Genomic DNA, 13,436 nt, shown 5'->3' with positions numbered 1-13,436 from the left:
TTAGCACAGCCGCATGATACTGGACAGGTCTTCAAGGTAGGCCTAGATACCAAAAAGATCTTCACAGTTAGATCTTCCAAGGGTGGTGAGAGGGTTAAAAAGGAACAAAAATGAAGGTCAAGGAAATTTTAACAGGTCTCAGACAAAGAAAACTGGGTATGAATGGTCATTGAAAGTGTGTAGAGGCATTCCACAATCTGTGATTTTCCTGGGATTCCCTCATCACACATGTGGCCATCCACTGGCATTGGGTGGCCTTCAGTTGCAAGGAAAATTGCCTCTTCCCTTCATTCAGATCTTTGTATGATCTATCCAGATAAAAGACAGTCCCTAAGAATCTACTGTTGCTCATTGCCAGAAACCTGAGAAATAAAATGTCCCACCTGGGTCTTGAACAAGCATGGGGCCATGTAAGCATTTCTCCTGACCGACATCTACTCCATCTCTGCAATTTCCTCGTTCATTCCCAAAGGACTATCTCAAATGACTCAGCCCCACAGACATCTTTCAAAAAGAGCCAAGCAGCAACAGTGCAGTATTGCTCAAGCTCTTTAAAATTCATGAATTAGGTACTTCTCGGGTCTCTAAATCCACAGGCTATCAAGAGACAAAACAGGACTCCTAACAATCAAGTCAGATATTTGACTACAAGGGATTGGCTTTGGCCATGGGCTGTCTTCACCTTTTGGCGGGCAGGGGTCGTGGGGGTGGTGATCAAGACAACCATCTGGTTCTGGTAGAGCCCAGAGTCCTTAGACCACATTGTCCGGTCTGCTCAGCTATTCATGTGTGTTGCTAATATACTTATTCCAGAGCCAAGCCTCGTGCTCAGCAGGGATACTAAACAGCTCCTCCCTACCCCACCACCTCCTCTGTAGTCTCTGCTGCTGAAATGGCAACTTAGCATCCTCATAAAATTACTGTTTCTCGCAGCATATTGTGGATGAAATGCACCTCCACTTTGCAAGGCTTGACAAACAGGCCATGCTCTCCTACTTTTCCGACTGTGGCTTTGCCAGCCTTCTACACGGCTGCACTAATTACTGACTTATTCCAAGCCTCAGTGGAGACAGATATACAATCCAGTTCAATAATTCAGTGTTATTTTAAGATGAGACTAAAAGGATCTGAAGAGTCCAGAATTATCTATCAGGCCAGAAACAGGCTGTACACACTATGTGTGCGTGTGTGTGTGTGTGCATGCGTGTGTGTATTGTAAGTGCTGAAGCCGCCATACTGCTTCACTGCTTTAACAAAGGGCTGTCAATCAAATACCGTTGCATCCACCCACCCAGGTGTGCACATCATGACCCAAACTTGGAATCCTTGCTCTCCACATCCAGTTGCTCTCAGCAGCCTCCACCTTTTACCATCTACTCCATGGAGAAGGCCTAGCTAATTCAGATAACTACCACAACATGCTGCCCTATCTATGCAAGTCATGCCCTGTTATTATATCATTTGATACGATCCTAAGAGTCTTTCACAGCGCCCCTGCTTCCTGACACAAGGCATTCCAGGCTCACCTTTTCCATCTCCCCCAGACCTGGAATCAGCCACTTCTCCAAGGAGTCATGAATCCCTCTAGTGGAACAAAGTATTTAACGTGGATAATAAGTCTGCTCATTGGTACGGAGTTGTCATTGTTTCTTTGCCTTGTGAGTATTCAGACTAAACTTACATGCAAGCCTGGTAAAGAAAAAGCAACTTACAGGCAAAGGAAACAGCTTCCCATTTACTTTTATACATAGACTATTGGGATAGTTGTCTTCTTGAGGGCAACTTGTCTCTGCCAGGCAAAGTCTGTATTAAAGAAAAGAAAAAAAGAAAATTGTTCTTAAAGAGTGTACCCAAACATATTTACATATTTCAGGTTCACGACTATATGCACATAGTTAGCAAGTATAAAATTAACAGAAAATTTCAAACTCACCTCAGCTGAACCTGGACTGTATAATCTCTCCTACCACCTGGCAAAAAATCCCTGTTGGAAAGACAAAGAAACTGGGTTGAGAAGGCACAATGAGAATTCACAGGAACTTTCGCACAAAAGCATTGTTAGTATTTTTTATCTTATTCCTAAAGGTTAATACTCCCCTACCAATAGCACAAGACTTAATCAAAACACTATAGTGATGAGAACCCCTCATTTACTTAACATTTAGTCATGTCTTTATGGCAATTTTAAGGTATTTTCAATTCACAGGAACTTTCATGATGCAGTATTTATTTCAATAGGCAACAGATTTGGTTAACATGAAAAGAAGTACCCTTGGTTCTAAAGGAGATTAACAAATTAATTTGTTTGCTCATAATCGTTCTTACCTTGGCTGGGCATTTTATTTTATTTTATTTTTAAAGATTTTATTTATTTATTTGACAGAGAGAGAGATCACAAGTAGGCAGAGAGGCAGGCAGAGAGAGGGTGAAGCAGGCTCCCTGACGGGCAGGGAGCCCGATGTGGGCTCGATCCCAGGACCCTGAGACCATGACCTGAGCTAAAGGCAGAGGCCTAACCCCTGAGCCACCCAGGTGCTCCCTTGGCTGAGCAATTTAATTATGTGACTTAAAAAAAAAAATACGTAAGAACTCATTCACTAGACTATTGGTCTGGAATGCAGACTGAGCTTTAGCTTTTATAGTATGTGATTCTAATATAGAACCAAAATGGAAGAACGAGTGCCTAGAGTCTCAGCATCTCTGTACCATGGCAACTTCATAATTAAGTATCCAAATAAGAACACAGAACCTCTTAGAATTTCTACATGAGAACCTAATAGAGTCCCATATAAAATATTTTTGGCACTGAACATTCCAAAGCCTTGTCACTAAGGAGCCCACAGTGAAGCAGCACTGTGATTGCTTGGGAGCGTGTCAGATATGCAGAATCTCAGACCCCACTGCAGACATGCAAAATTAGAATCTGCACTTTATCGAGCTCCCCAAGTGACATGAATGCACGTTATAGTGTAGAAGTATTGTCCTTAGCAATTATCATCAATCTTGGACTCCATCAAGGAGAAGAGTACTAGAAATCAGTTCTTTCTTAAGAGTACATTTTGCCCTCACTTTGCTCTAACTGGGCCAGTCTTCTGTCACTATGTTCACTGGAAGGCAGTAAAGCACCACAGTGACCAGCTTGGGCTCTACAGTCCCAAACTGTAGGACCTCGGGCAAACTATTTAACCTCCCTGTGCCTCTGTTTCTACATCTATTAAAGATGGAAAATTATGAAGCTGTTGCAATGATTAGATGTGTTAATGATACATGTAAAGTGCCTGGAAGTATAAAGTGCTCACTCAGCCAGTGTGGGCAGCGGGCTGCTATGATTATTAACTCTGCTTTTACTTTCCCTCGCCGGTAGCCTCCACCTTCTCAAATGTCTATTCAAAATATCCCCATGCTCTAGACAACACTGACCTCTTGTGAGTAACCCATATCATTCCCCTCATATAAATCAAAAAACGTTTCAGTCTGGGTGCTGGTTCAGCAACAAAGACACAGTATTTGCTCTCAAAGGTCTCATGCTAGTAGGTAACAGATACATGCTACTAAAATAAAATGTGACAAATGCTACGGTACTTTACCAAAAAACAGGTGCTACAGAAAAGATGCAAGTTTTACTTTGTCTTAAAAGTTCAAGGCATTGGGGCGTGTGGGTGGCTCAGTGGGTTAAAGCCTCTGCCTCCGGCTCAGGTCATGATTCCAGAGTCCTGGGATTGAGCCCCGCTTCAGGCTCTCTGCTCAGCAGGGAGCCTGCTTCCTCCTCTCTCTCTGCCTGCCTATCTGCCAACTTGTGCTGTCTGTGAAATAAATAAAATCTAAAAAAAAAAGTTCAAGGCATTTATCACAGTTCAGTCAAACTAAAAATTTAGGTTTGTACAGCAATGGTTCTGCCTGTATCTACTTAGACCCAATTTCACCATTAACAGTGACTTCACCGGTGCAGATTCTCAGCAAAAGGGAAGGGGGGAAGATCAACCAGAGAAACCTAACAGAATCTTGTTGGGTTGGGAAACATAATCTGAAAAAAGAGCAATGGTAAAAGACATACTAAAAAGATAGCTGGGAAAATGATGTAAAGGGTTTTAAAGAGCTTGCCTAAGGATTTATACTTTATGCCAGTAAGAGAAATGAACATAAACTGGGGAATGCAATGTACTATATATGTCCACAAACATGAGGAGTAATTGAGTAAGCATCTTCTGACATTCAAATTTCTGCCAGTCACCATTTCTAGGAACTTTCACATGTTCATCTCATTCATCAAATATAAAGCAGGCTGTATGTCAGGCACTGTGACAGGCTTTGAGAATATAAAAAGGAGTAAGATGATGTTGTCATCGAGTTTGTAAATTCAAGTAGTCAAATAAATGCAATGAAGCTTTAAAAGAAAGTAAGTATGTAGTACAGTGAGACAAAGTGTGTGTTTGGGGAAATCTGGAAAGGCATCACAGAGAAGCTAAGACTAGAACTGGCCCTAAAATACACTTCAAGTTTGCCAAACAGAATGGGGAGGAAGAGAATATGCAAAGGGACAAAGCTGTGACAGGCCAGCTGCTGGGGAAGAGTAGAGTGACAGGAGATGCAATGTGACAGAAAATGAGTAGAACAAGATGTTGAAGAGAACTGCTAGGCAACAGAGTGTGGACTTCACGAGCTATCACTTCAGGGTTTTAAACACAAGAGAGAAAACACCGAATGGGCTTTAGAACGCTCTCATGGTTAGCAGAAGAGTTAGGGGACCACTGCAATTGTATCAGCAAAAGATGAGGGCTCGAAGGCTACTGAAAGATAAACATCACTGAGTGGAATTTAGGCATTAAACAGAATTCAGTGACTGACTAGATACAGAGGCAGGATAAATAGGGCAGCGTCTAGGGTGGGGCCCAGGTTTTGGAATGGGGATAAGGCCACTCACCAGGGTAAGAAGTAAAGCAAGTTATGACACTTAATCCCCCAGCCACTGACTGAGGTGGTGATTATTTTTCCTATGTTACATTGGGTAAATAAGATTCAATGGACTTTAGTAACTTACCCAGGGGCACAGAGACAGGCCTAAGTGGTTGGGCCAGTATTCACATTCCTTTTGGTATTATCCCAAAGACCATGCTAGCTCCCTAAAGGACAGAGTTGCATCATGTTTTAAATCGTGAAAGAGACATAGAAGAAGGATCAGTAGAGTGTAGCAAACCGACAGGACGTGGTGGATGAGGTGTGGGATAATACAAAGGGGGCTCTGTGTCTGCGCAAATCCCACACCATTAACGAAATGGGTAGTGGGAAGAAATATACCAAGCACAAGTCTCCTTGAAGCCAGTTTATTTTTTCACCTTTGCACCCCTGGTACTGGGAACACTGCCTGGATCATAATAGGCAGCAAATAAATACATGCCGTGAAGCTAAATGAATAAATGAAAGAACAAAAAATAAACAAGCAAGTTTGGGCAGAACGAAAGTTCAATTCTGAATGTGCTGTTTGATGTACCTATGCGTCATCGAGGCAGGGACAGTGAATATGGACTCTAGAGCAAAGTGGAGATCTTGCAGCCAGCAACATAAAAATTACAATGCACATTCACGAAAACTATCAGAGAGTAGTGAGAAAGGAATCACAGACTGATTCCTGGGAACCCACAAGAGAAGTCAGTGTGAGAAGCTGAGACGGGATGATTAGGGAGGCACTAGTAGCAGATGGAAGTGGAGTGCTAAAACCAAGAAGAGAACTAAACTCAATGATAAATCTTCACAAGACGTAATAAGAAAAGAACAAAACAATCTGAACCTGAATGTATATGAGCCTCATTTAGACCTTACTACCATGAGATGAGGGGAGAAGATGGATGCACAGCAGGAGTTCTCCAATTTGTCAGAGACTGGGAACACCTGGGGAGCTTTACAAACTGGGTTCCATCCTCAGAATTCTAACTGAATTGGTATGAACGAAACATGGGTATTCAGATTCCTAAAAGCTCTCAGTTGATTATAATATGCAGCAAAGCATGAGAACCACAGGCACAGAAGTTAAATGACATCACAAGTACCTCTGGATCCAAATCCAGCACATGTAATATGCTATGAAGTAAAGGAACCATTTTTTTTTTTCAAGGAGAGCGGTAAGAAATATTCTAAGAACAGAAACAGAACTCTTTGGAGAAGTGATCGATTCCAGAACTGGGACAGAGAAATTACAAAATGAACCTAGAGCACCCTTTGGTGCCAAAAAGTAAAGCAGTGCTCAGGAACCGTCGGAGACGGTTTGGCACAGGAGCCAAATGAAAGATCAGCCAATAGCCAGAGGTAGACCAGTCTAAACAACATGTATTAAAATTATCACAGCACTGCATTATAATCCAGATTACTCAAGAGCCTACGCAGATACAAGTAAATGACTGAATAAGTAAATGGGGGAGAAGGGACAGCTCTTCCTTACAAAATAACTCTAATGTGAAAAAAAATAAGGACATCAGAAAATCACTAGAATACAAGAGTGTTTATGACAAAGCAACTGCTGAAGGAAAAGATCCATCAGTGAATGCTAAATCAGTAGGCAAAAATTTGAAGAGGAACAGAATATGTGCCTTGTCTCCAAGTATCTCCCCCAAGATATTTATTACTAACGAAGGAAAAAAACACAACCCTATAGTGCCAAAATCTAGTAGAGAGTACCTTAACCAACTGATCAATACTATGCAGTGATCAATAACATGATACACTAAGAATGGCATATAACTCGAGGTATTCTTGCCAAAAATGCTTAAACTCATGAAAAAATATCAGACAAACCCAGTATTTTACAAAATACCTGGCCAGGACTCTTCAAAACTATCAAAAGTTATGAAAGACAAGGAGATCTAAGAAACTGTCACAGACTGAAAGAGACTAACATGAAACTAACAATTAAAGGTTTGGGGATCTTGAATTGAATCTAGGAATAAAAGTTCATTAGCAAAAAAAACTTGTGAAATCTGAGTAAAACCTACAGCTTGGTTAACAGTACCATACCAAGGTTAATTTCTTGGTTTTGATAACTGACTATGGTTATGCAAGTTGAAGCTGGGTAAAAAGTATATCTATTTTCATAACTTTTCTATAAATCTATAATTACTTCAAAGTAAAGTTTTTAAAAAAATCTTGGGAGATAAATAAAAAGTAATTACATGGACCATGTTTAAATAAATGAAAATTTAAATTTTCTTAGAAACAACTAAGAAAATCTGAATATGGGCTAGTCACTGTTTTATATTAAGGAATTATTATTTTATTGTGATTATATTAAGAACTAATTAAAGATCCATCTTGAGGTATTTCCAGCTGAAATTATACGATGCTTGTTGATTTCCTTTAAAATATTTTAGAAAAAGGGCACCTGGGTGGCTCAGTCAGTTAAGTGTCTGCCTTCAGCTCAGGTCACGATCCTGGGGTGCTGGGATTCAGCCCCATGTCCTTGGCTCCCTGCTCAGCAATGAGTCTGCTTTTTCCTTTGCCCCTCCCCACTGCTGATGCACGTTCTCTCATAAGTAATATCTTTAAAAAATATATTTCAGGAAAAAGGTGGGGGGGTTACATCCAAACTGCCTAAGTGTTGATAATTACTGAAGTTGGGTAATGGGTACCAAACTTTCACTTCTACTCATTAGGGAGAAGATTTTGTATTATTTAATATGACTCTGGCTTTGTCTATATGTGTATATGATTTACTTTGTCTTCTTTGGAAGGAGACCTACAAATAGCCTTCTAATTTTTTTTTAATTTTTATACATAAGATACATAAAATTTATCATGTTAACTTCTTTAAGTGTATAGTTCTGTGGCATTAAGTATACTCACACTGTTATACAACCACACTACCATCCAGTTCTAGAACATGATCAAAATGTTTAGATGAGATTTAAATTTTAGTCATTCATATTTGGACTACTTAATATAATTCACATAGTTCAAACTTCAAAAACATATAAAAAGGATATAAAGTAAAAACACAATCCCAACTCTGGCCCTGGCCATCCATTCCCCTGTACAGAGGCAGCTGATCGTATCTGTCTAGACATATTTTAGACACTTAAGCAAATTACACACACATCTACCTTTTTAGGGCAACTGGTAAGTTATTCACATTTTGATGGTTTGGTTTTGTTCACTTACAAATGTACCTTGAAATCTGTATCTTTAAATCTGACACACTCTAAATAATCTCCTTCCCTCAAAGATCCACGCAACATTCTTGAAGCCTTCCCAGACCACCAACATTAATAGTAATCTCATCCTCCTATAAATCAGTTATTTGTAATTACTAAAATTGGATCTCTTCATCTGACACCGTGCAATGCCAAGACCATTTTATGTATATGAACTGGTTCATTAGCAAGAGAGGCTGTACTATGTAATATAGTAATTTGTACCTAATACAGAGTAAACGACCTCAAGCAAGGGATCATCACTGAATAACAAACAAGACTTAAAATTGATAAGGTTTTGGATATAAAATATAATCTTAATAATATAGTTATTTTAAAATTTCAATTTGTTCTATTTATTTGTTAGTTGGTTTATTACTATCCCCAAGATTGAAAGTACTTCCAAATTTATAAAAACTCACTGCAATGTCTTGCTCCTGGTAAAAATGAACCACATCAGGCTACATTCATTTTACATCTTTGATAATTTGCTCCTCTGGATTTTCTGTTTTCTGAAACTCCTATTATTTTGGGTATTGGATCTTTTGGACTAATCCTTGTACTGCTCATAGAGGAGGAGCATTCAAATGAATAGCTGAAAGGAGGCAAAGACCTCTCCTCTGCTCAATCTTCTACTTTTAACTCTACAGTCCCAGAAAAATCATTTAACCTCCTACAGCCCAAGTTTGTTTTTACTAAATCTTTTAAGAATGCAATTTTAAAGAGTCACATGCACATTATTAACACCAAAGAGGACTATATTTTTAACTGGAAAAGTATACACTATTTCCTTTTCTTTCATCTTACATCTTAGCTCATTTGCTCTTTATAAATGTGTCTATTTTGTTCCTCCAATTTTTCTAAAAGGCAAAGCGAAGAGTACTTCCCATAATTGTTTTTAGATTTCGACTAATTTTATAGTCTTGGTGACCACATACCTCAGAACAGTGCCAGTTTATTAGTTTTTCTGGGCTAAGAACATGATGTCTACTTTAACTCTTAAAGTGCCTCAGTTTGAATGATAAAATTTATAGACATCCTATCTTTGGGCTGTTGTCACAAATTCTTTTTTATGTTGCTATATTTGGAATAAAATTTTCATTAAAAGTTATTGCCAAAAAGTCAAAAAAAAAAAAAAAAGTAAGCTAGGGTTTTAGTCAAAGATTAAACTTTTTTTTGTTGTTTTTTTTTTTTTTAAGATTTTATTTATTTATTTGAAAGAGAGAAATCACAAGTAGATGGAGAGGCAGGCAGAGAGAGAGAGAGGAGGAAGCAGGCTCCCCGCCAAGCAGAGAGCCCGATGCGGGACTCGATTCCAGGACCCTGAGATCATGACCTGAGCCGAAGGCAGCGGCTTAACCCACTGAGCCACCCAGGCGCCCTAAACTGTTTTCTAATACAGAGTATTTATTAAGTATTTGGCTAACTTTAGTCAATTATACTATGTTTTCTTAAGGAACAATAGTCCAACTATTATGGACTGAACTGTGTCTCCCCAAAATTCAGGTTGAAGACCCGACCCCCCAATCTGACCTTATGTGAAGATGGGAACTTTAAAGAGGTAATTACAATTAAATAAGGTTGTACGGGTGGGGCCCTAATCCAATACAAGTGGTGTCCTCATAAGAGAAAGAGACACCAGGAATACACGGGCACACAGAAGAAAGGTCAAGTGAGGCAAGAAGGCAGCCTCTATAAGCCAAGGAAGAGAGGCCTCAGGACACACCAAATCTGTTGACACCTTAATCTTGGACTTCAAGCCTGAATTTTGAGAAAATAAATTTCTGCTGTTTAAGCGACACAGTCTGTTGTACTTTGTAACGGCAGCCCTAGCAGATTAATACACCAACATTCATAAAGAAACATATTCCAAACATTCCTCTTACCTGGATATGCATATCTCTCTAACTTGCTGAGGTGTCAGAGCAAAAATAAAAAACTTCTCTTGAAATCGTTGAATACTGCTTTGAACTGGGGAGGGAAAAAAAAGAACATTCCAATATCCAATATCCAATATCCAATATCCAAAAGGTAACACACCCAAGGATATAACCATGTGCAATAACAATGCATTTCTGATCAAGAGTCTGCCAAATTCTGCAATTTTTTATGGTTAAAATACTCCAAAATAAAGAAGTAGTAAAATGCAGAGTCATCTTGGAATCATGAAAGCAAAGTCACTCTAAAACAGGCTCAATTTTCAGCAGTTTTTATTCTAAAACACTACTTGTAACATAGTCAAAATGTAACACAAATGTTCGAAATTCTTTTTCTGTTCTGTTCTGTTTTGAAACTGTTCATTTCATCCTTGACTACAGCATTATCAAATGAAAACCTGAGGAAGTCAAAAACTCTGCCTAGAACTCTATATCAGATTTAGGTGGTCTTTTGTTTGTTTTCTTTGTTTCGTTTTCTTCAACACTTTATATTCAGCTACACAAAACATTCATATAAAACTTTAAACTTAATACAAGCACGCTAACCACAAAAAAAAATTTTTAACTTAAAACTTCCAAGTTGATCAAATGAAGATACATAATTAATTATATATAGAAGTTTAAAAAATTGCCTAATGAAGTCATCCTTAACTATGTTATTAAAAACTGCAATCTATTTACTTCACAAAGAACTTTATAGCACATTTATCCTGATAAAAGTATTATTCAATGATGTTCTAGCACTCATTAAAACAAAATAAAGCAAAAGTCAATATAGAGACCTTGTGCTTCCAACAAGTATTGCAACAACTCACAAGGCAAAATGCCTCTTGTGTTACTGGCCACAGTTTTCCTGATACATAAAGATAAGTAAACAAGATGCCAGTTAAATATCCAATGTCAGAGGTCTTCCATCCACAAGTCACACCAAATCAAGAAAAATATTAACTCCTTGGGTAAAACACTCTTCTTTAAGCACTGTTTATTACACCAATTATGTGCCTAGAAATTGTGTCATAAACTGGCTGGTATTTTCCCAAAACTAAAAAAAAAGGAGGAGAGAAAGAGGAATGTGGTAAAAGCCTAAAACTGAAACAAAATGCTAAGTCACAAACATAGGGATGGGGCAAAAAAAAAAACACAAGAAAACACACACAAACACACAGCTACAGCAGTAAGTTCCCCCATTTCTTCAATTCTCTTCACCCCTCAACTCTTCCTTGTAACAGATTTCACTTTCCACTCTCTACCCACAGTTAAGGTCATTTCCCACTCTACCCACAGTTAAGGTCACCAATAACCTCTTAACTGTCACCTTTGAGATTAGAGGTGAACACTCTGCATTTTAAATTGGAGCTAATGGTATAAGCACTCGGTCTATCTAATCAGAAACCTCGGAATGTCTTACATAGGTACAAATGGAGTCCCAGAAGGAGAGAACAGGGCACTTAAAAAACAAAAGGTTTCAGAAATAATGAAAGAATACTGATTAACCCAAGAGGTAAGGGAGAGCCCTTACAGATCAAAGCTCAAGCAAATACAAAGAAAGATACCTAGTCACATCAAAATCAAACTACTGTAAACCAATACTGACTACAAAATCTTGTGAGCAGTCAGGGAAAAAGAAACATTACATACAAGGGAAAAACAATATGAATAAAGGCAATGTTAAGTCAGAGGTTGTCTTTAAAGCGGTGAGAGGAAAAAAACTGTCACTGGAAAATTCAATACCCTTCAAAAACAGGGTTAAATAATGACGTTTAGCTAAACGAAGGCCAAGAGAACTTGTGAAAGCAAATACACAATACAACTAACAAAAAAGGAAACTGTCAGGATAAAAAGAAATCTCAAATTCAGAACCAAATTTTCAGGAATGAAAACCACTCTAAACAGTAAGTGGTAAAGATAAAAGAATATGCTGTTCTTTTCTTATGATGTCTTTAAAAAGATAACTGTGTAAAGCAAAAGCGGTGTGCCTGGGTGGCTCAGTCAGTTAAGACCTGCTTTCAGCTCAGGTCATGAACTGGGATGGAGCCCCATGCTGGGCTCTCTGCTCAGCAGGGAGTCTGCTTCTCCCTCTCTTTCTCAAGTAAATAAAATCTTTTTAAAAAAATAAAAATAAAGCAAAAGTTGTGGCACTGAAAGGCAGGATTTTTAAGATACACAGAAGGAAAAGATACCACAGTAGCAAAACCATAAATAAATTACCTGCCCAAGAGCTGTGATTCTTGCTTCATTCTGATGAGCTTAATTACCACAGATCTCCCCAGAGATAAATTCATTCCTTGTGCACGAAAAATGTTAGTTATCTACTACTGGAAAGCTGGGTGCATGCAGGACCTTGGGTCAAATCATCCAGTGTAAATACCAGTATTTGAGCTCTTGCCTGCGTGGCTGAAGTCAACCCACGCAGAAAAGAACACATATACCATGAAACTTACATTGAACCTGGAAGGCTTCCATAGTCAGCATATGCCAACATTTATGTACAATTTACAGAACTTGCAGCCTAATGTTAACAGTTTATATCTTAACATATTTTTACAGAAGCTTTAATTTTTCTGACATAGTTTTGAACTTATTTATTTGATGCTAAATTTTCTGTTCAAAATAGAATACCAAATAACTAGTGTTTCTTTGGGGCGGTGGGGGGGAAGGATGCTTTATCACTGTGTACCATAACTGAAATCCAGGAACTTAAAGCAACAACAACAAAAAAGTGCTAATAAAATCCAATTTGTATTAACTGACAATTTTTATATAAGACAATTTTAAGCGCACTAAACATGCCATGAGGCCTCTCCCTCTCTTGCTCTCTTTCTCAAATAAATAAATATTTTTTAAAAAATTTAAACACCTATTAGCTAGACTGTCATTTTAATACAGATCAGAAAAAAGAATGGCAAGATATAAAGCAGAAAGATGCAGGTATTTTCTTCTCATTCGTGTCTCCAACTTGGGATCAGAAAACCAATTCTACACAGACTCCATGAACACTTTTTATGTTAACAGTAGCAAATGACAACAGAAAAAGACCATGACTCAGGGACATGAATCAGATATGAATTTATTCAAACCCTTTCCTTTTTAAACAATCCTCCATAAGGTAGATTCTATTTTTCAAAGACAGCTACAACAATATTTCCCATCAGCCCTTCTTATAACCTTGACATTCTTTCAATGAATCAGTGGGGTCTTTATCACCCTCCCTTTGAACTTGAGTGGTCCTTTGCGACTGCTTTAATCGATGTTATGCATCAATTACATAGCGTAAGTGATGCCATGTAACTTGCAAGGCCAGGACACAAAAGCACCATGCACT

The 13,436-nt window shown here is 38.4% G+C and overlaps 1 protein-coding gene across 21 annotated transcripts in view; it reads right to left on the bottom strand.

The window, feature by feature from the left end:
* PIAS2 (protein inhibitor of activated STAT 2) overlaps positions 1-13,436 on the bottom strand; it is a 90,325-nt gene that overhangs the window by 40,691 nt on the left and 36,198 nt on the right. For all 21 annotated transcript variants that reach the window (XR_014302540.1, XR_014302541.1, XR_014302542.1 and 18 more), the window contains 3 exons: positions 10,064-10,148; positions 1,934-1,984; positions 1,713-1,803 (listed from right to left, as the gene is read on the bottom strand). Coding sequence is in view for 17 of the 21 variants with exons in the window: in XM_082698224.1 (XP_082554350.1) it covers positions 1,713-1,803; positions 1,934-1,984; positions 10,064-10,148 (227 nt within the window). In the remaining 4 variants the exon portion in view is untranslated. The remainder of the gene's footprint in view (positions 1-1,712; positions 1,804-1,933; positions 1,985-10,063; positions 10,149-13,436) is intronic.

This window comes from Mustela nivalis (genome assembly GCF_964662115.1).
Source record: "Mustela nivalis genome assembly, chromosome: 14".
Taxonomy (NCBI): domain Eukaryota; kingdom Metazoa; phylum Chordata; class Mammalia; order Carnivora; family Mustelidae; genus Mustela; species Mustela nivalis.
The sequence above is the reverse complement of the archived record's forward strand: the minus strand, read 5'-3'. Positions and strand labels throughout refer to the sequence as shown.